The 22,140-nt window shown below is 41.2% G+C and overlaps 1 protein-coding gene across 2 annotated transcripts; it reads right to left on the bottom strand.

Moving 5' to 3' along the window:
- Positions 1–1,684: 1,684 nt before the first annotated feature.
- Positions 1,685–13,389, bottom strand: slf2 (SMC5-SMC6 complex localization factor 2). 2 transcript variants are annotated; one of them, XM_047028649.1, is made up of 22 exons: positions 13,149–13,389; positions 12,156–12,190; positions 11,687–11,730; positions 10,941–11,362; positions 10,576–10,833; positions 9,674–9,728; positions 7,464–8,812; positions 7,197–7,279; positions 6,083–6,199; positions 5,818–5,985; positions 5,639–5,741; positions 5,425–5,512; positions 5,199–5,340; positions 5,003–5,090; positions 4,661–4,837; positions 4,416–4,510; positions 4,190–4,277; positions 3,953–4,084; positions 3,753–3,830; positions 3,564–3,650; positions 3,372–3,440; positions 1,685–3,277 (listed from the first exon to the last, which is right to left on the bottom strand). In XM_047028649.1, exons 3-22 carry the CDS (start codon positions 11,727–11,729, stop codon positions 2,972–2,974), a joined length of 3,948 nt encoding a protein of 1,315 aa, XP_046884605.1. In that variant the 5' UTR covers position 11,730; positions 12,156–12,190; positions 13,149–13,389; the 3' UTR covers positions 1,685–2,971. The 2 variants fall into 2 exon arrangements, with proteins under 2 accessions (XP_046884605.1, XP_046884604.1); XM_047028648.1 differs by lacking the exon at positions 11,687–11,730.
- Between the last annotated feature and the right edge of the window lie 8,751 nt (positions 13,390–22,140).

The following is a 22,140-nucleotide window of genomic DNA, read 5'->3' as shown; positions in this document are numbered from 1 at the left end:
GCGGTGCCAAGCAGTAATGTAACAAATATAAAACGTATTTCTATCAATCATCAAGTTTGCTATACACAAATCTGACAGAAAGATTATCTATTGCAAAAGAAATTACAATATTAACACATAGAGTAATCCCTATATTTTTCTTGTTAGAATATTATAAAATATTGTGACACGCATGTTTTGTATAGTAAAAACGCATTCTTAGATAAACACTACTTGCCCTATCTAAACCTTGTATGATAACTTCAGTGAATTAAGTCAATGAATGAAATCAAGCTAAGCGCTTATAACCCACTGGAGTTTTGGAACGCACTGTAATTATGTAGTTTTTTAGAAGCAAATTTGCTTTTACAACCGATAATCAGCTGCTTTCAAATTGGTTTGCCGGCTATCTAACATGACGACAATATAAAGTGGATGTAGGCTACTTTCAGAATAGATCAGTGAATTTTGTTGGGCCTGCATAAATTAATTTGTTTACTGATGTCAAAACTGCTTGCACATTGCAAATACAGCCAGCGCTGTATGGTGAATTAGGCCTACAATTCTGACTACTGGCTTAACCATTGTGCAATGACTTCTGTTATGAACTAAATGTTTAGATGTTAGTGGTTGTAACCAAAATAGTACATTTGGATCAACATAAGCAATTTATAACGTAGGAAACAGCAGACACGTGAAGGCTTCATATCATTTGCATGAATGTAGGCTACCACAGCATTTGCAATTTGACTAGAAGAGCTGTGGAGGTTGAACAAGTACTTCAGAGATGACAGATAATTAATATTTTGATATGAGAAATAAAGGTACAAAAACCACTGAGAAGAACTGTTATCACCAGCTGCATTACAGGCACTGCACTATCTATCTATAATTCCAGACATCTGTGTGTATCACTGACATAATCGCAGGCATTGTTGCCCATCTATAATTCCAGGAATATGTGTGTGTGCCACCAATTTTATAATGGGCATAATGCACTTTCTATAGTTAAACTAATCTCTATTTGTGTGTTTCACTGACATCTTAATCACCGAGTGCATCACAGGCACTTTGCACTAGTTTACTATAATTGTGTCTCTGTGTTTGTCTGTCTATGTGTGGCTCAATTAACTTGAGAACTGGGCAATGTATAAAGTTGAAAATCGGCCGGTATATTGTTCAGGACCCAAGGACATGAAGTGCTGCGTGAAAAGTTGTTTTAGGTGCTCTTCCATGTTTGGACAAAAATAAGTGAGCGAACCACCACATAAAAAGGAAGCTAATAACAACACACATGACAAACAACAACATGACCTCAGTCGACCACTGTCTCCATTGCTGCCTGCCAAAAAAGCAGTGGTTCACCCGGTCTTACATTTATGCATTTAGCAGACACTTTTATCCAAAGCAACTTCCAAGAGAGAGCTTTACAAAATAGCATAGGTCACTGATCATCACAGTATTGGGGCTTGAAGCCCTCATACTTGTGTTAACCTATGATAGACCAGAAATGACCTGTGCCATAATGACATGTCAGTGAGAATTCGTATTCCACGACCTGGCAAGCAACAAGCATTTCAATTGGACTGCACAGAAGGCAACTGAGACAAAGTACTTAATATTCTCCTTCAGATCTTCAAGGACTAAGAGCCCATTGGATAAATTAGTTTATACTGATTATTGGGAAGAAACGCTAAAACAGCAATCACCAGAGAAGTTAACTTGTTTATTTTTCAAAACTCCAACACAAAACTCAATCCTTCTGATCATACTATAAAGTCCCATTGCAGCTAGTGTGCATTTAATAGAATAACTAATTGTTAAAATATGAATACAAAAAGTTTACTTTCACAGCTTGTGAAAGTTGATCGTAAAACAAAAAAACATAAATTCAGTGGGGGTAGAATCTTTTTTTTTATAGGCACTGCAAGCAGATGTCATGACTAGAGAAAAATACAAAATCTAAAATGTACCAAGACACCACATTAATTGAGGGATTTCTTAGATGAAAGTATACAGTGTGAGTCATCTCTGAAATTGAATTGTGCAAAAGAGACATTAAGCTAGTCAGGCGTATTATGACAGGACTATAGATGGTGTTTGCCAATCACAACAGTTGATGTTTCACATCTAGAAGAGTTGAAAATTTGGTATGTTTGCATGCCCCCCAAAAGGTCAAGGCCAAATACCATTTATTACTTGAAGTAGGGCCCTAACAATGACACATTATCTGAAACAGTACACATCCATAACTAAAAGCTACAGGAATCGTCAGTTTTGTTCAGCTTTCCTGTTGAACATGCATGGAGGTAATGCAGTATCACTTTGTAAATAATCTTTGACTATTATCAGATAACCCATTTGTAATTGTGTAAACAAACATGCTGATAAAACATGAATTAAACATTCCCAAGAGGTGCACATCTAGGGTTCAAATAATAAACAGAACATTTAATTTTTAAATCAATTTCACATTAACATATTTTCAAGAATTCTTCTGCATTAACACAGTACTTACTTTACACATTAAAACAGGAGGTCAAGGACCCAAACTATTATTAACTTTCTCCTTTGGGAACTCGAGAAAAATAGAAGGATAAACACAGCACACAGGGGAAAATACAGTGCAAATAGTGGTAAAAATAGAGAAAAAGTTTTTTACTGTACAGCCAAAACGTTTATTGCAAACAAGACCCTGAAAATCTAAAATTTCCCTGAGATAGTGGAATACACAAGTTGATAGGAAAATCCTATGTTACAATTGTCTCACTTAGCCACCGTTTACCTTTCTCCTGTGTCTCTGCTTCAACATCCTCTACTTCTATGTCCTTTTTTGGTTCCCCCCCCTCAACCAAGTCTTCCTGGAGCTCCATCCTCTCCTCTGACTCTTCACTGGTTGGGGATGGATCATCCTCTTCATTGTCCTTTAAGGACTTGTCCTTTTTAGGCAGGACATGTTTTCTTAGATTTTTTTTTGTTTTGGAGCTCTTCTTCAGCTATCAAAGAGTTTTCCCTCTTCCCTGTGCCCTTCCTCCATCTCCTCTTTGTCTATGTTGGATACATTTGCAGGACTATCAGTCTTCTTCTCATCTTCCTCCTCATCTATGCTTAAGTCATTCTCTTCCCTCCCTTCCTGAATGTTGTATTCCTCGCTTTCCTCTTGCCCACCGGTAACCGCTTCCCCCACCTTTGCCTCTTTTTCTCTATCCATGTCTCCTTCTCTCTGGGCACTGAGGCTCTCCTGGCTGCAGACCAGCATGTCCTCTGGTAGAGGCTGCCAATAGTCATACAATTTACCCTGTAGGGACATAAAGAGCAGAAAATCACCACCAAACATGAGTGTGTGCTGAGATGAGAAGAAAAGACTGGAGGTCAGGGAGATGGTACAGTACCTGGAGAGGTCTGGTTCTCTGGAGCAGCACCTGCCATTTTGTGTAGATCCGAGCAACAAAGTCCTTCACCTAGGACAGACAGACACATAGAGAGATGTGTAAATTATTGAAGACAATTGAGTATTTACAAATTATAGGTGTCGATAGCTTGAAGTCATGAATGAATGCAGTTAAAAAATACTGTCCATCTACCTTGCTCCGGTAAAGACACTTCTCACTTTCTCTGATGTCACACTTAATATGCTTCTCTAGTTGAGCACATAGGTACTGCAACTGGTTCTGATGGTTAGGAGGGAGCAGAATGAAAAAATGACAGTTTAATGGCAACCAGTCGCATAACTGAAAATGACTTTCTGTACACCAAAGACTGGTTCAAAATACCTTCTGTTCTGGTGGAAAGAACTCAAAGTTGGAGGCTTCATTAGCCAACGCCAGAAGGCTGTAGCACAGGTAGTAGGCCTGTAACCAGGTAACAATCAACACATTGAACCATTGTCTAGCTCACTCTCACAATCTGAAAAAAGAATACCAATTTGGTAGCATTATGGACCCTAGTCTGAACGGCAGTAGTTATTTTTAACCTGCTGATCAAGGGTCCCCGAGTCATCATAGTCCTCCTCCTGCTCTCTTTGTCTCTGGCTCCTGGCAAGCTGCATCCCTTTGAGTAGGGCCGAAGGACGCATAAGAGGCAGGTACTGCTGTAGATCGGACAGCTGGGACACAACACACACTGCAGTTTAGCAATATGCATTCATAAAAAATAGATGTAAACAAAATATTTAAAAGTAATGATTTATCCATTGCCTGGTTCACATTACCTGGAACTCTGTCTTGGTAGGCTTGTAAGTGCACGTGTGGTTTAACAACTTGGAGATCATTGCCACACTAACATGTCTCCGGAGTTGCCTGCGGGAAAGTAGATATTTTCTTTTGTGCTGTACAATCATGTGGATTTCACTCAATTGTTCAGAAAGACAACTTCCCACATCTCAGGGCAAGGAGAGTAAACAAAGAGATGGACGTGGAGGACAGAGCCAGGCTTACGTTCCACGCGTGTTGTCAGGCAGCATCTGAACGAGCCAGCGCAGATTGTGATGATCCTCCGTCAGGTTTGAAAGGGCCAAGCAGATCCTAGGAAGCTAAATCACAAACATTGGTCGTTACTGACCAAAACGCATGGGGAGTTGTCCTAACGGTTAACATTGGTTGTTGAGAGGCTCTGCTAAACTAGAACCTTTCGATCATTCTTAAATGACATAACTGAGGTTTGTACTAAAGAGAAAACTGACCATGTCGGCCCAGTCCCTCATGTTGTTGACCAGGTTGTGCTCCAGGGAGCTCAGGTCCATGGTGGGCAGGAGGGTGAGCTGTATCTCCAGACCTATTCTGCTCACCATGGTCATCAACAACAACAGCTCTGTGTCACAGTAGGCCCGCGGACACAGGGCTGTCACATCAGACAAATACTGAGGAAGATTGAGAACACAAACATGTAGATATGAATTTACACAACGTAATATACACACACAAAAGAAGAGACCAGAATAATATAAAATGAAAGCAGAAATTCATTTCCAGTACATTGTATATTCCTTGAACCCTAATCCCCATTACCGGAGATGAGGTCTTACCTTGATGACATTCTCAACGTTGTGTTCTGGAAAAGTGCTCAGGTCTTTCTTACAGGATAAGCTTTCAGTGCTGATATGGATGCCCTCTCTACAAGCACATAAACACATAACACACACACAAAAGCCAATTCTCAGCAGGAAATACAATCACCTTATTTTGCTACATGTACAAATCAATGCAAATCCTTGGACTTACAGTAGGTCTCCCTCGGTAAAGGGGGGCTGTAGACTTTCCAGAGGGAAGAGTGTGATGAAGGAAACCCCCATGTTCATGAAGACCAGAGCAACGTCGCTAATGCTGGGCACCCACACCTCAAACTGAGAGCTCTTATTCACCTCTGTACAGAAAATACATACAATATTTATAGAATAGCTTTAACCATAACGAGAAAAAGGAATGGAAGACTGTCAAAGAAACACACCTGTGTGTTCTGCAGAGGAGCAGGCAATGTCTCTGAGGGCCTGAAGTATTTGGTTGGAGATCCTCCTCTCACTGTAGACAGACATCAACTGACAAGGACCACAGACCAGTTAATACACACAATTCAATAAAAAAAAGACTCCTGTCACACTAAATAGTCCCCATGTGGTTGAATGTGAAGTCCACATAGCCAGTAGCTGTGGTTACTAGGTTACCTGGAACAGCCTACGAGCCACCTGGGGTGGACAGGGGGAGGACCGGTAGGCTGCCTGTAACAGTCCAGCACCGAGCAGCAACCTGAACTGATCTGGACTGGACCTGAGAGATAGAACTAAATGGAGTAGATTGTCCAAAATCAACAAAACCCACAGCCAGCCATTCAGCCACCCCTTACCAAAGTAGGGTTTTCTGTGCCGTTCCTTTCGGAGTGACATTGCATTGCCTGAAATGCAGGGTATGCTGGTTGAACAGACGGCCAAAGTTGGCCAGGCAGAAAATCTCTTCTCCTGGGTGCAGGTCCCTGATGGCGCTGGACACAACTGAGAAACGCAGCAGGAACTCTCTGAGGGACGACAAGAAACGCACACAAAACACCGAGATGCAGATCTCAAGCAAGAGTCCAGAAGTTTGTGTGTGTGTGTCTGTGTTGAAGTGCCTACTTGTGTTCCTTTGAGATGGCCTCCTCCATGTTCTCTTTGCTCTCCTCCTCTTCCTCTTTGAATCGCAGCAGATCCTCCTTACAGGAGAGTAGCAACTTCATCTCAATCTCCTTGAACCTGGAGATGGGGACGCGGAGACATGCATGATTAAAGAACCTGCTTCTTAAGCTGATCCTGCACTTTGGCAGTGTTACCTCTATGTTGATTGCCCGCCACGGCAACATTTCTGCCACCACGGTATCAGAAATAGGGCTGTACAAAATCAGCAGTGATTGTAAGAGTGCATGCACGAGCGGCCACAAGTGCCACTGTGCGTCCTTGAGAACTGTAAGTCCGATAACTTGTGTTGTCAGTTCATGCTTGGTATTCGTCTATAGTTCTTGCAAATTAAAATTAAGTTACCTGGTGATTTTCGTTGTTTGTATTCTTCACCTGCTAGCTAAATTGCACGTGGCTGTTGATTCGAAGTATTCTTTTTATCTTTTAAGATTTTCATAATGTGAGACCACAAACATGAGGACCAAAAAATCCTATTGAACCGTTTTGCTCCCATAGTGTGTGGTGTTTGTCCTCGGGGTTCCCATACATCAGGATTTCTTATCTTTACGATTCACGATTGCGTCGGCTCCGACATTCTTCGAGCAAGTACCGTCACTCTTAACACACATCACACCAAGGGAAAATCTGATAAAATAATCTGTAGATAACCAGGACATTACCTAGGATTGTCGGAAGGGGGAAATCGGCCCAAAATCAGCCCGATTATCTTGTGGTGTTTACCCAGCATTAATCAATAGGCTATAGGCTACTGACCATTTACAATATGTTGTTACGTTGTTGGCAGCATTTATGCCACTTAAAACATACTTTATGAGTGGAAGGGGTGTCATTAAGTAACCAAACCTTATTGCCTTAGGGGGAAATAGGACGAAAATATGTGTAATATTACATCAGCTATTAGACAGTAGACTATTAAATTAACCTGCTCAAAAATAGTTAACTTCGTCTCGGATGGCGGCTTGGGGGGGGGGTTGTTGTTCGGACAGACCTGCCCCCAAAAACTCCTAAAGGAAACACTGCTTTGGTGAAGACAAAACGTTAGTCAGAGCTTTACCTCTGATTGCTCTCTTTTTCCTTCAGCATCTGCTCCAGTGTGTTCTTGTAATTGACAGGCTTCCCTTTGGATTTTACAGGTAGCTGGAGATGGAGCAAAAACGAAAAAATGAACTGAGAAACAAGTATTTGCCACAATGCCATTTGCTGAGTCATTATTGAAAAGATTTTAGGGACCTGAATTATCGATAAAACAGCTTAAATTGAATTGAGAATGCCCAGTCGTTGTAATAATCTACTACATAAACCCCCCTGGTCTGCAGCTCACAAGTTTGGATTGGCATCTGGATAACACAGGTGTGCCAGGTTCGGGGAGGGTTCCCTTCTCTGGTGTGTCTGTAGGCTTGATGCTGCCATCCAGAATCTCCTGCAGAGACAGCAGATGATCCTCTTCGCTGCTGCTGCTGCTGCTCTGGGACAGGTCCATATCCAGCTCCAGGCTCAGGCCTAGCTCCACATCCAGAGTGTCCTTCTCCCTGCCCATTCGCTCTCCCTCTCCTCCCCCTAGTCTGGCCGGGGGTGCTAAAGGAGATGGGTGGAGGCTGGGAGTGCCTTTAGTTTTCTCCATGTCCCTGGGACACACTGTTGATTTGGTGTCTGTCTCCATTTGAACTGATTCATCTTCACACTGTCTAATTTGAGGAAAAGCAGGACTATTTGTGAGTTTAGGATTGTCTTTAATCATACAAGACGCGTGTAAAGACTTCCCTGATGTGACAAGAGAGTTGATTTTAGATAGCGGGATCCTCTCCAGTTTGACAAAACCGTTTTTACATGGCTCTTGTTTGACCAACGAGGAGTGTAAGGTTTTGGGGTCTGGGGCTACCAGAGAAGAGGATGCGTTAAGGATCTGCGTAATTTGAGAAGGAGATCCTGCCCCAACTGAGCTGGGAAGAGCAGCTGAACTAGACACAGAGCGAGATAAACAGTCACTTCTCTCAGAACAAGATTTTTTAGATTTTGGTGCAGGGTTTGACACCAAGATCACAGGGTCAGGAGTGAAAAGTTCATCCTGCTGAATCAACGTTCTTCGAAGGCGAGCAGCTTTATTCTGTTCTGTTCCACGAGATCGCCGGGAACCTAAACTAAAACTTGTGGTGAGTTTGGAAGCTCTAGGGTCTATGCTGCCTAAAGGTTTACCACTACTCCCTTTGATCTCTGTTTTGCTCACGTCCTTATTCGGCATTCTGAGAGACAAGGTTAGGGATCTGCCTTGAGTGTCACCAGACTGAAGATTACCACTACGGTCTCTAAATGCCTGAGAAGGTGCCTGAGTCTGGCCTTGGAGGAGACGTTTAACAGGCTTAGTGAGGGCTGGAGATGCCCCTTTCTCCTCCATCCCTTGTCCATAACGTATTCCATCCTTTACTGGAGAAAGCCACTCTTGCAGTTTCAGTGTAGGACTTAGACTGGGCTTCATGTAGACTTGCTTTGTGCCTATGGAGAATTGAGATCTGAGTGGTTGGCTGGAAGCAGTACTGGGTCTAGGCTTCATCCCAGCCATTGGTTGTGGTTTTGTGTCTGGGGGACAGATCCTCTTGACTTGGTCCCCAATACAATCTCTGTCCTCTGTCTCAGAGTTTCTGTTCCTCTTTCGAGACAGGGATCGGCTGCCCCCTAGTGGAGTACAAGAGCATATTGTCAACACTGTCTTATTCATTGATGTTTAGTTTCACATTATAGTTTCACATAGTTCTATAAAGGTGAATAGTAAAGGTGGGGTAAAAAATCTATTCACATTTGAATCGCGATTCAGTCTGCTAGCAATTCAGATTGATGTACTCGTTTATGTGAATCGATTTTGTTTTGAATGATAAAATAAAAATTAAAAAAAAAAAAAAAATTGTGAATTGATTTTTAATCGAATCACGAGGTACCAAAAGATTCCCACCCCTAGTGAATAGACAAGCCTATATGTCAATTCAACTGTGAGGAATACAAAGACAATCAAATACAAACAAACTTAAGAGAAGTCGGTTTGTGCAACCGAAGTCTACAATACAAATGATCACAAACCTCTCTTACACTAAGATGCCTTAATATATACATTTTCCTTCTCAAAGGCAGGGTAGGCAATGTTGTTGAGAAGCACTTTGTCATATTTCCTAAAATAAATCCTGAATCCTTCACATCCTGATAACAACCAATCAATCTAAAGGTTTGACAGTAAAATGTAATCAATCCGATATCTTTGGTGCGACAGTAATAAACACAACCAATCAGGTCGGACTGGCACTAATGATTGGACATTCGGACCGAATGTAATGATTGGATGGGCTACTTGTCTGTCTGCCTCCTAGCAGAGTTCATGTGTTTTGGGGAAGTGGCTTTGAAGGGAGGGGTGGGATATTTTGGTCTGAAAACATTTATGGATGTTTAGGTTTGCAAAACGTGCCTATCTTGCCTTTAATGAGAAAACAACTTGTGCAAGAACTTTAATTGGAATTTCACAAGAATGAAAGACATGAAAAAGTATACCTGCAGGACACCTCTCTGTTGAAGGAGTCCTTTTTCGCTCTAGGGATATATGCTCCTGAGAAAATAATAGAACAGGGCTAAAAATGCATTTTATGTGTGGGAAATGAAGCCTGAAGCACAATACATGACAATGACATTACATAACTGCCGAAAACTGAGAACAGTCACATACAGCCAGGGGTTGGGGGGGTTGGAGATAAACACTTTTTTGTCTTCTGCTAGTTTTCTACACAGGGTGACCAGTCGCTAAGATATTGTGAATGGCAAGTCATGTTCCGCAATAAATGTGCACAAATGTATTTCTAAGTCGCAGGCATGGTCAGTCATTGACAACGGTGTGTTAGCTTTAACAGTTGCTCCCGGCAACGTCGTGGTAAGTTTGAGTGCACGGGCAGCGGCTCTATGACAAGACGAGCAAGCACTTTCTTATCGCTGCTGGCATATAGTAGCTTAGCTCATTTATCTATGGGTAGGACATCGTCCCCAGGCTTCATGAATTTGCACTCCATTCTTTCACCGACAACGCTAACGTGACGTTTGGATCTCATTCACACTGTGTTGCCAGGACGTCCTGCTCTGTTTCTGATAGACTTGTTACGTTACAAGCGTTCCTCTCATATGATTGGTAGGGGAAATCAATTGACTCTAAAATACCGCATGCAAGTTCCCAAAAATGTTTTTCTCATGGCTGCACGCCGGTAATCCGGCACGGTGCCGGAATACTTTAAACCCTGTACAGCACATGAAACAGGATTACTGAGACTCACTAACAGCAAACAAACTAGTGAAGTGAGAACTCACTGTTCTAAGGAGAAAAACATCCCTCAACGGCACTGTCTGCTTCTACAAATGTTTATCAACTAGCTAAGCAGCCTTGAGAACCAACATCAAAAACTACTCACTTTAGGTTTTGGGAGGCAGTTGACAAGGAAAACATGCATGTTGGGTGAGGGAGAACAACCATTGTCAAGTTTGTTCATTCCGTCTCCTGGCGACTGGGAACTGTGCTGCCTAGAAAGGCTGGACCCAGGACTCCAGTGGTCCGAATGAGAAGAGGGGAGAGAATGGCCTTCTTGACCAGAAATGAAGGTGTGGGATGGGGGGACTACAAGCTTGCGGGGTTGGCTAGCAGGTCTTGAACATCCACCCCTGGGTCCACCCTAATGCACACAAACAGACATCAAGAAACTTCCACTCGTGAATTGCAATTAGTAGAGTGAACATGTTCCTCTTTTCTAGGCATGTAGAATGGAATTCACAACCATACCTTGTGCGAATCCTCCTCTGAGGTTGATCCTGGTGTACTGGGTTTGCACAGAGGGGGTGTTTCACTCTTATTGGAGGGGGGTGAGAGAGGGTTGCCTATACCTGGCCCAAAGTTACACCTTATGTCTTTGGATTGATTAAGGCTGATGGGAGCTGACTGAACCTTCCTAACCTGGGAGTGTGAATTGGTCAAACTGCCTGGGGTGCCACGTGGGACCCCTGGGGAATTAGGATGGTAAGTAGAGGCACGTTTGCCTCTGTGGTCCATGTCAGACCTTTTGAGGGTTAATGCCTGCCTGAGTGGAGGATAAGAGGGTCGGTGGTTAGAGGGCTGAATTGGCTTCATGCAAATTTCCTGATGTGTGACTGGTTTGGAGACAGGGCCTTGATGGCGATGGGATCCCAGAGGGATGAGGTCCTTCACTGAAACAAAAAATGTCAGCACAATTTTCACATTGTCAGCACAACAGACAGATTGTTTCAAAACCCTTGAAGTTGACACACTATACATTAAACAGACACAAGCAACACAATTTAGCATGCAGCTGAGTCAGCTTTTACCCATCACCATGCATTAATGCATTAGCAAGCCCATTCACGTGCCATAGCACACTTTTTATTTTATTTAGTAGCCCCACCACTATACAGCAACAGCATGCCATTCTTATGAGTTTGCAAAAAGGTTTTCAGGCAGGAGAGGGAATTGCTGTCATGCCTCAAGCCAAACAGTCAAATAACATTTCTCACCAGCATTTGTGAAGTACTCCGTAAGCCTAAGGTTACTCATCATTCTTTATTTACAGGATAAAGAACAGATTGAGAGTAGGGTGAAGTGCCTTGCCCAAGCACACAACATCATTTTGCATGGCCGGGAATCTAACCGGCTACCTTCTGATTAATAGCCCGATTCCCTAACTGCTCAGCCATCTGACCCCCCTAACACAAACATGTATAACACATATATGCAGAAATAAAATCAAATGTATATTACCCCACTCTATGAAACCAGTCAGATAACTACTAATGCATAAAGTAACAGTGTCAACAGTTTATGTTGTGTTAGGAAATATTGTTATACGGAACCATTGTAAACTCATTAACATTTAAAAATATGCATAAGAATGTGTGACTCATAGAATCTGAGTTCTAAACCACATCTTAACTATTGCAAAACAGACAAAAAAAGTATAAACACAATCTCGGTATTTCCACCCACCTTTGCTTTTAGGACAGAAGTAGTCTGGAATTGTTCTGCAACAAAAACAACAGACGTTTGTCTCACACATCCCAGCCAAATGGGTATAATAAAATGCTTGTGGTAAAGAAAACAGTGACAATCCCAATCTTGACTAGCTACTGTAGCTAACTATTCTGAACGACATCCTTAAAATGCTCTGTGCACAACCAATCACAAACTGAGAAGTGGCAGGTCGCGTTAACATAATTATACTGTTAACCAATCAGTGTGTTATTTTATCTTGCTTGCACATACTAGAGCTTGACTACTGTATCTGGTTTACGGATAGCCACTGTAGGCTAGGTATAGCTAGCTGAAGTGATAGCAGTGGCCATCTGCTGCTGTCTAAAGTGTACAAAACAAAACAACACAGCCAGCCAAGATCAAAACACGCTAAACTAACTAGATATATAGCTAGCTCTACCTTTGTGACAAGTTTGTAAACTAATAGCCTTAGCTAAGACTTGGAGTAAGACCGGTCTTGACTAACATACAGTCAGCATCGGTTGTTGTCAGCGCGCACCCTGTCACTACAACGTTAGTGCTTGCTAGATAGCAATGAATGCATGGTATTTGTCAACATGAAATCTACCCTAGTTCTCTAGCTAGCTAGTAAAGCTGGCGGAGTCATGTTCGAACCCAACTTCGCAACACATAGCTAGCTCTAGCAGTTAGCTAGCTAGTTTCAAATCAGGAAATTGTCAACAAACGAAGTCAGCGTTAGCTAGGTAGTTTAGTATACACGAGCATTTTAACCTCAAGTACAGTAGCAAGAACACACACAGATAAAGGTATATATTTTCACATAACAGCAGTACGATGGGCTACTACTAGCTAGCACTAGCCAATTTGAAGAAAAACACGCAGTAGGGTACAGTAGCACTACAGTAGTGGCTAGCTAGGATTATGAACCTAGTCTAAACAGGCGTTAACTAGCAGCGGTGTTAGCCTATGTCTATGTGTTCAATTTACCTGCCTAAACCAACGTTGATTGCCTTCTCCATTGATAACGCAGGCTATACGAAATTATTTTGCCAAACTTGCCAGATCCTTCCAACTGTGTAGACCGTAGTTAATTTCACTCTTCCGCCACCTCTATCGCCATGTTAGCTACCCGCCATGGATACCAAAGTCTAAATCGAAATGTCACTCTTGGAGTCGAATCTTGCTACTATAGAGTAGACTCGATTGATCCTCCACCTCTGTTGTATCAGAATCTGCCTTGGTAGGTTGGTATGGAGGACCAAACCTGCCAAAATAAAAAATAAATGAATAAATAAATGTATTTATACATAAAAAAATGTAAATATATGAAAATAAATGTATGAAAAAATATGAATTACATATTTATTTATTTACATGACCATTTATTTCAGTATTTATTTATTTTTGTATTTATTTATTTCTGTGTACATTTATTTCTGTATTTCCTTGTCCTTAAGCTAATGAGGTAAGCTGTCAATCAATGTATATCACGGTGTCACCTTAACCCCATTGGTTGATCGGTATCAGAGTGCGAAGATGGACTTTCCATGCCTGGGGTTTCTATGACTACCTTACAAAACAAAATACTGCAAACACGCAACAGATAGCCAGAGATTTTAGCGTTTTGGCTAGCTAACCTTGCTAAAAAAAGTGCTAGTCAATTTATTTTACTTCTTCGCGTTGAGGCTCTGGATACCAATTTGTACCATTTATCTGCATGCAGAGTCATAAAGATAAAGAGTTGCGTCAATTGATTGGTTTTACGTTCATGGTACTGTACTGTACTGTAGGCTAGTTAGAACTAGAGCGAGCTAGCATCAGTTTCAAACACAGCAGCATCGTCGTTGAGGAACAGTTGTACGGTATTGTATGATGGAGCTGTGCCAAGGTAAGAATGTGTTCTTAGTTCTTGGCCCATTTTCTGGCATTTGGTATATTTAACATTTCAGTATCTTAAAGTGCCGAGATTTATTTGATGCTAGTTAGAAATGTACAGTTCAGTAGAAGCCAGAACGTAGGAAAAACAATGTGCTACGAAGTGATTGATGACCTGTTTATGTAATGTTAAGTGTAGCTAGCTAATTTAGTGCACTATTTATATTTATTGAGAAACTAACGCCTACAACAAGTTTGTGTGAGAGGAAAGCTGTATTTAATTATTAATCCATAACTGTGGTCGCTTATTTGCATCAAAGTCTGGGAGTTGGTACATTAAGAAATTGGATGATATTATACAGTATCAAGGAACCATCAAAGAACAGAGTACAACATGGTTAATCTATTCATAAAGTGAATGTTTACTAAGCAAACTATGAGTTAGAGACCATTGTAACATTCAGTCCATCATGTGATTATCATTACAGCTTACTGTCTGTTTATGTGTGTGTGTGTGTGTGTGTGTGTGTGTGTCTATGGCCCTTGCAGTCTGGCATTGCTACTGAGGTTGATGTGAGCTGAAAAGGAGGCCCAGTGCCTTGGAGGTGGATGTCAGACCACTGGACGAAGGAGCGCTGGATGGGAGACCACTAGTTAAAGAAGCGCTGGATGGGAGAGCACTGGATGAGAGAGAGCTGGAAGAGGGACCACTGGATGAGGGAAAATGTGATGGAGTGGGCTGTCTTATATTTAAACCACAGTATTTTTGTAATTACTATGCTTTTAATTGTGGTCGTTATTGAGTTATATTGAGTTTGCTCCAGTTGACTTTAGCAAATCACCTCTTTCTCCTCTCACTATCAGCTGGGAAGCTGTAGCCTACATCACGACTCCTTATTTGGAGCATGCGATACATCCCCATGCATCACTCCCAACCATTATGAAATCCAAGATGCTAGGTGCAAGACCAAGACTGATTGAAGATTGTGTCACCCTTTACACTCTTTTCATAGCAGAAACTAAAATAACGTGTACATATTTGTGTATGTCAGGACCTGCTTGGTCGTCGGTCTGCCTACGCTGAACCAGGTCGTCACCCGGAATCCAGTCTCCATGACGGCCAACAGCGAGTTTCCCGGTCCCATCCAACGTCTATAAAGCCGAACAATGGATTTTGGTGTTTCAAAACCCATTGACACTGTATGACTATGTTTAGCTTGTGTTCTGCTCCTCTCTCTTACCAACCGTCTCTGGAGGAGGGGATCCCTCTCTGAATTGCTCCTCCCAAGGTTTCTTCCATTTTTTCTCCCGGTGGGAGTTTTTCTGGGAGTTTTTCCTTGTCTTCCTTGAGGGTTTAGGTTGGTTGAGGGGCAGTTCTATGGGCGCATGTGAAGCCCTCTGTGACATGCTTGCGTGTAAAAAGGGCTATACAAATAAATTTGATTTGATTTGATATTTGAATAGTCATGTTGACTATCATGTAGTTGTACTGTAGCCTTTCACAACCAAGTCCTTGAGGTTCAATCATTGTGCACTACACATGCATAAAATGTTATTAAACTGTTTCCTATTTCTATCATTACATGGTCATAATTACCTTGTGTGCTGTCAGTTATTGATGATTCAATAAAAAGGAATAAGTAGGGCAAGATTAAATAAAGATGCAGAACAAACTACTCGTTTGTAAGTTAGCCTACATTTAATGACAACACATGAATAATAATATGAGGGTATGAAGAGATTCTTAAGTTGGAGTACAGCTCTGGTTACATCCATGTGGCGGTTGATTTGCCTGATGGACTTGCTGTTGATAATGACAAAAATGCAGAACACACTATTACAAATGCACTCTTGCAAATAAATACAGACAGAAATAACTTACGTAGAAAATAAAAGACTATAGTAAATTAATTGTAAATGATTTCTATGTATGCAATATATTTGTTGATAGATTTGTTTCTGTCTGTATTTATTTCTGTATTTATTTCTGTGTACATTTATTTCTGTATTTCTTCATCCTTAAGCTAATTAGGGGGCGGGTTCAGGGCGGGTTCAGGGCGGGATCAGGGCGGGATCAGGGCGGGATCAGGGCGGGATCAGGGCAGGACGTTCAGCCAAGCATTATGCCATAGCAAGATCAGATAGATTAGAGACGTAAAGTCACAGTAAACATGTCTAGACGGGTATTGGAGCTACTAAAGGCAGATGATCAAACTATTGATATCTGGTCAGATGATATATGGATATTTTGAAGTGTAGCCTACTTTTCGCGTGTTATACTGCATATTTTTCAGTTTAAGTACATCGAAAGCAACCAAACCCAGGAAAAATTCCTTTTATGTGAAAATGTACTTGGCCAATAAACATGATTCTGATCATTTATGTATATTTATATTTGTTGGCAAAAAAGTACTAAACCAACCAAACCAAACCAATGCTCCAAAAATATAGAGAATACAAGTACTATAAAAGTAATGTTCTAAAACTGGTTGTTCCCATCCTTGATTGTGATTGGCTATATCGCGTTCCATGCCGTTGTAAAATCAAGCAAAATCTCACAGGTTGTCCTCATAACATTCTTTAACATTCCATATTACTGCGCATCGAATATTTCAAATTGAAAAAGACGGCAAAGAAGTCCGTCTGGCTGTTGCGTGGCAACTATTTATGTAGGAACTATACTTTGTAGTAGCGGAAGAATTACGGTTTTTTATTAAACTATTTTGTTTCTAATTGTTTTTATTGATGAAACCATATAAAATATTTGTAGTAACAAATACGCAAATACGCTTCGCGTCGTGCCTAACAACTCCCCTCTAAGCCCCTTAAGCAATAAGCCCCTCTTGGGACTTATTGCTTAAATATTATTGAGACAATACGAAGCATACCCTATTCTACACTTACATTTTTCCTCATCCTTCATTTTCTTCCTTAATCTTCATCTGAAGTGATGGAAAGGTTGTTACAATATTTCTGGCAAGAAGTCGTATATCAGCACTAACTGGGTAACTGAAATAAATGGCACCATGAAACACACTTTTTTTTAACTTCAATCAAATATATCATGACCATCAAAGAAAACAGTTCTGAGGAATTTGAGATAATACACCATGTGCCCAAAATATACATTCTGTCAGTATCCGGTTTCACACAAACATGATTTATGTTGTTAGATATTAAATTAGTAGCTAGCTAACTAGTCCTATTTACAGAAAAGTTAAACTATGGGATGCCATCAAGCCTTACCTAGATTGCTGAGGACCTCAAAAGGACAACTTCTAAAAATACACCTACAAGTAAGGAAAATATTTTATTTTATTTAAGCATGAAGAAATGTAGGCCCTACCTTGTAGTTTCACATCCTAACTTAAAGGTCACATGATATGCTGTTTTTGGATGCTTTTATATAGGCCTTAGTGGTTCCCTATTACTGTATCTGAAGTATCTTTCCTGAAATTCAGCCTTTGTGCATAATTACAGCCACTACGAGCAGTCCCTCAATGAGCTTTCCTCAAAACGTGCTGTTTCTGTGTCTGTAGCTTTAAATGCTAATGAGGAGGAGAGGGGCGGCAACATGCGCTAATGTTTACAACGGATGTATAGCAATGGCTCGTAGCCCCCGTTGCTGTAAGATGCCTCGAATTTAGCCATTCTCATTTGATCACCCTGAGGCCTGTTCCATAAAGCGAGTTTACCTAATAAGCCAGACTAATGTCAGTTAGTCGGACTCATTTCTAGTTCATTCGGTTCCATAAAGCTAGCTCAACGTAGTTCGAACTCGGTTACTATGGCAACTTAGGCTGCAAAACTAGTCTGGTCAGGGTCAGACTAACGGTGCGTTCACACTGCAGCGGGGTGGGCAGAGCGGGGCGTCGGCTTCCAATTCATTTTCAATGTAACCAGGCATTGATGCCCGCGTAGGGCATTGTGGGAAGGCGAGCGGGGCGTCGACGCTCGCGTAGGGTATTGTGGGAAGGCAAGCGGGGCGGCGAAAGTTGGATTTTTCTCAACTTTATGTAAATAAGGAGCGTGAAAACGCCAGCAATGGCCAATCGGGTTTGTTTCTTGTTTCTTGTAACGTAGTAACTGTTGCTCATGGTAAACATTTCTAGGTTTGACAATTTCAAGATGGAAGAGCAACTCATCGTATGTATGTCTTCATACCCAGTATTGTATGATACATCTGTGTTTGATTACAGAGACATAAAAAAAATTATGCCTGGCGCAGGGTTGCTGAGGTTGTCGGCGTCCCTGGTGTGTTGTATTTTGTACTTTAATTCAGTTTCTTCACATTACGTAACTTTCTTCTGTGCTAGCTGCATAATCTAGCTAGCTCACCCGGCACACGATTGACATTCAACGCTGAAATGCTGGCTGGCAGCCACTCGCTATCCATACAGTGAAAGTGTAGTGGCAAGTCATAATCTAGCGATTGATTTGCAGAGATTTCGAGTAATATAATAAAAGGTCACATGTCAACGTTTATGTCTGATGCATCTTTTTTTCCAGCCCCGTTCCATAGAGTGCGGGTGGCATTTAATCTTTCACTCGGCCTAAAAAAAGTGTGGAAAAAGATAACCTATTGTGTGCTGTAGATAAGATCATGTCAGATCTAGAATGCGTGTTGGATTTTTGCTTAATGTGTGTAAAAGTTGTATTTTGTCTGCACATTTGCCATGACATTATACAAACTACAACAGTGATTTAAGAGAACTACAACTCTGAATGAATCTGTCTGACACGCCCCCGAGCGTGGTGCACTGTGGGAAGGCCGGCGGTGCTGAGCGGTAAAAAAGTCGGCAGTGTGAACGCACCGTAACTGTCGGGTTTAGCGTGACTTGGTGCTTAACCAGACGTTCCTGTAACACTGACCCAACGGGAAAACAATGTTTTACCACATATATTCCCATTTTCTTATTCTCATCAGTTCAATATGTTCAACATTGATAGAAATCAACTTAATTAGCCTACAACATTTAGCCAAATGCATTAAACAATGATGAACGCTTTGATAGTCTACACACCATAGCCGTTAGAGCTAATGTTACCGCCACATTCTAAGGGTAGCAAGCTAACCATATACAGTAAAGCAACAAAATTATATAGCGTTAGTTAACTTACTTGTCCAAGGTTTGTAGCTTGACCAAGGAGAGTTAGTAATGATCCAGAATTTAATTTCAGCAAGGCCAGCTTTGTGTTGGCTCAAGTTGAGGAAACAGTAGTGGCTGAAATGTTTGACGCAGACGTCGGCGAATTTCCAGCGAAAATAACATTTAGATGCTGGTAGTGCAGAGGCTTGGATGAAGGAACTAAAAAAATACTTTTGATTTGCACATCTTAACACTGAGCAACTGTTATGCTTCGTTCGTTTACTAGCCATGATGTCTCTCCAGGAAAAACCGATATCCCTCTTGCCTTTGCAAGATCGTAGCTCAGTTTTTCATGGGCGGGACAGATTATCTGGGCAGGCAGGGCAGAGAGAAGGGCGGTAGCCTGGCTCTTTGTGACGTCACAAGGAGCAGATTTTCAAACAGAGCGTTTGAGCCTTCATTTTCTCAAAGGCGGAGAAGAACACCCAGGGCTTGGTTTACACCTATTGAAAATTCTAGCCACTGGGGGACCAAAGGCAGCCTAGGGAAACTCATATTAATGTTAAATAACCTCCTAAAGTGAGGTTTTCATGTCATGTGACCTTTAAGAATGTCAACATTCTATTTTGTCTAACTTGTGAATTCACTTAAGTTTATTATTACCACATGATTACCATTATCAGCATTCAAGAAACTCTTTCATCTTCCAGCTATTTTACAATAATGTCAACATTCATGAAGTGGGTCCAGTGTGACAAAAGGGTGCTTTATGGCCCTGCTCAAGTATTTAAACTAAGTGACAGTGGTGCATGTTTTAAATATTTAGTAATTGATTAATACAGTTTAATTATACTTCAAAGGACTACTTGTTGTAGGGTGTACAAGTTGGGTACAAGTCGGCTGGTAACGTCATTTTTAGGTCCGTGGGCAACGTTGCCGCGACGTTGTACCTTGGTCAGCTGGTTACGTTATTTTTTGGTCCCATGGACAACGTTGCCGCGACGTTGTACCTTGGTCGGCTGGTTACGTTATTTTTTGGTCCCATGGACAACGTTGCCGCGACGTTGTACCTTGGTCGGCTGGTTACGTTAATTTTGGTCCCGTGGACAACGTTGCCGCGACGTTGTACCTTGGTCGGCTGGTTACCTTATTTTTAAACCCGTGGACAACGTTGCCGCGACGTCGTCCCTTGGTCGGCTGGTTACCTTATTTTTGTCACAGGACAACGGATCGTGAGTGCAATATAGTGGTTTATATATATAAATGTAGACACTGCATGTAATTCATGTGCTGCTCAGCCCCAGCAGGTCGTTGGTCATCAATGTTCTCATATGCAGACACATATCGTAAATTAAAAAAGACAGAATGTGGAATATAATTGAGTCTTTCATTCTTTACTATAAACATGTACAAAAGCAATCAATGTGTGATGAGTAACATGATTAAGCAAACATTATTTGTAGGCTATAGCACACCAAAGCTGTATGACACACAATGCAAATTTGTGCTTCAATAGTTTTGTAATAGGCCTACAAAATTGTTAAATGTGACCAAAAGGTAAGCGACTCTTAAGAGTTTCATTTTCAAAGACAAGTCATCACAGAATATTACCATTCTTCCTTAGCAAACCTGCCCCTCAGTCTGCCCCTGAGCAACAACTTTGCGCATGCCCATTTCAAGGCATAGCTGAAACTGGGCTTCCTAAACAGTTTTTGCCGGGGTCCTACCGTCTTTCACACAATGGATTTTACCTGGAAATAAGTTACTTCAAAGGTGAGTTTCTTTACAGACATAGTTTTAAATATATAAACATATTTTTAGAAATTGGATGGGGCATATAGGTTTGAAATTGAGTTGTTTATAGCGTTATATCAGATTCACATTGTTTACGTTAGAATTTCACTAGCTAGGTTAAACCCTCCAGAAAGTTATTTTGAAATACTGAAAATGCATACATGTTATCAAAGTTTAGAGTCTCAAAAATCACCCTCAAAAGAATCAGTGAAAATAAACGTTCAGAACTGTTAGAAAACCTTGTCCCAAAATAGTTTATTTAGCTAGCTAGCCCTGAATTTTCAAAGACGCTAGCGCGTGGCTGATCACGTTCACAGTCGGTCATGGCATGCACAGCAATGGCGTCTGTAAAAGTATCATGTCACTAATTCTTCCAATTTGTACATGACATTTGTTTTTGGATGAGTTTATTAGTTTTAACCTTTAGATGCGTGAGTTCTAAATATTTCAGACACTTTCACCAGAGTACGTGAGTTATTTTTCCAAAACGGAAGGTATGTAGCTTTAATTAGCTTCCGTTACCTAGCAACCTAAGATAATACTCGTACCAATGCTACTACTTGCTAGTGTTACTTGTTAGCCTACTAATTGTACATTTTGAAGCCATACTGTAGTGTTTATCATATAGTTTCTGCCCATCGGAAAATAGTTGGTTGGAATGTTCAGAATCACACATGTGCGATGCTACGCTGTGGGGCCCTGCTTTCGAACGATCACATATGTGCGATGCTTCTTCAATATCAATATACTAATAGGCTACTATGTACGTAAACTACATTCCACTTTCATTTCTGTACAGGTGATCCGACCACCATCACAAGTACTGTGTCCCTTGGAAATTATGGTAAAGTAATGAATGACCGTTTATAACAGTGACAATAATTGTATGAGCCATGGCAACCCTAAAGGCTATGCTTTGAAGCAAAAGTATGACTTAAAACGTTTGCATCACCAGATGCCATACCTCTAGGTGTCAACTCTGGTCTGGTGGAGGAGAACCCATAGGGTGCCCCGGAAAACAGCTGGCAGCCAGGCAAGTGCAAATATAAGACACTCAAAAAAATACTCATACCATTGCCATTGTAAGGCATACCTAATTGTAAGGCATACTTAAGTTGTTCTGATCGTGGGGGGAAACATATTTGTCAAAACAACAAATGTTGTCTTACTAATGCTTTGTATACCCCATTCAGCTGTACCATCTTAGGCAAAGACCAATC

Source organism: Hypomesus transpacificus, chromosome 11, assembly GCF_021917145.1.
Source record: "Hypomesus transpacificus isolate Combined female chromosome 11, fHypTra1, whole genome shotgun sequence".
Taxonomy (NCBI): Eukaryota; Metazoa; Chordata; class Actinopteri; order Osmeriformes; family Osmeridae; genus Hypomesus; species Hypomesus transpacificus.
The sequence above is the reverse complement of the archived record's forward strand: the minus strand, read 5'-3'. Positions and strand labels throughout refer to the sequence as shown.

Excerpts from the sequence above, each read along its gene's own strand:
- slf2 (XM_047028648.1), bottom strand. The coding sequence starts at position 13,180 with ATGGAGAAGGCAATCAACGTTGGTTTAGGCAG. Across the intron at positions 4,278-4,415 it reads CCTGACAACACGCGTGGAAC|GCAACTCCGGAGACATGTTA; the intron begins GTAAGCCTGGCT and ends ACTTTCCCGCAG. Across the intron at positions 3,278-3,371 it reads AGAGAACCAGACCTCTCCAG|GGTAAATTGTATGACTATTG; the intron begins GTACTGTACCAT and ends ATGTCCCTACAG.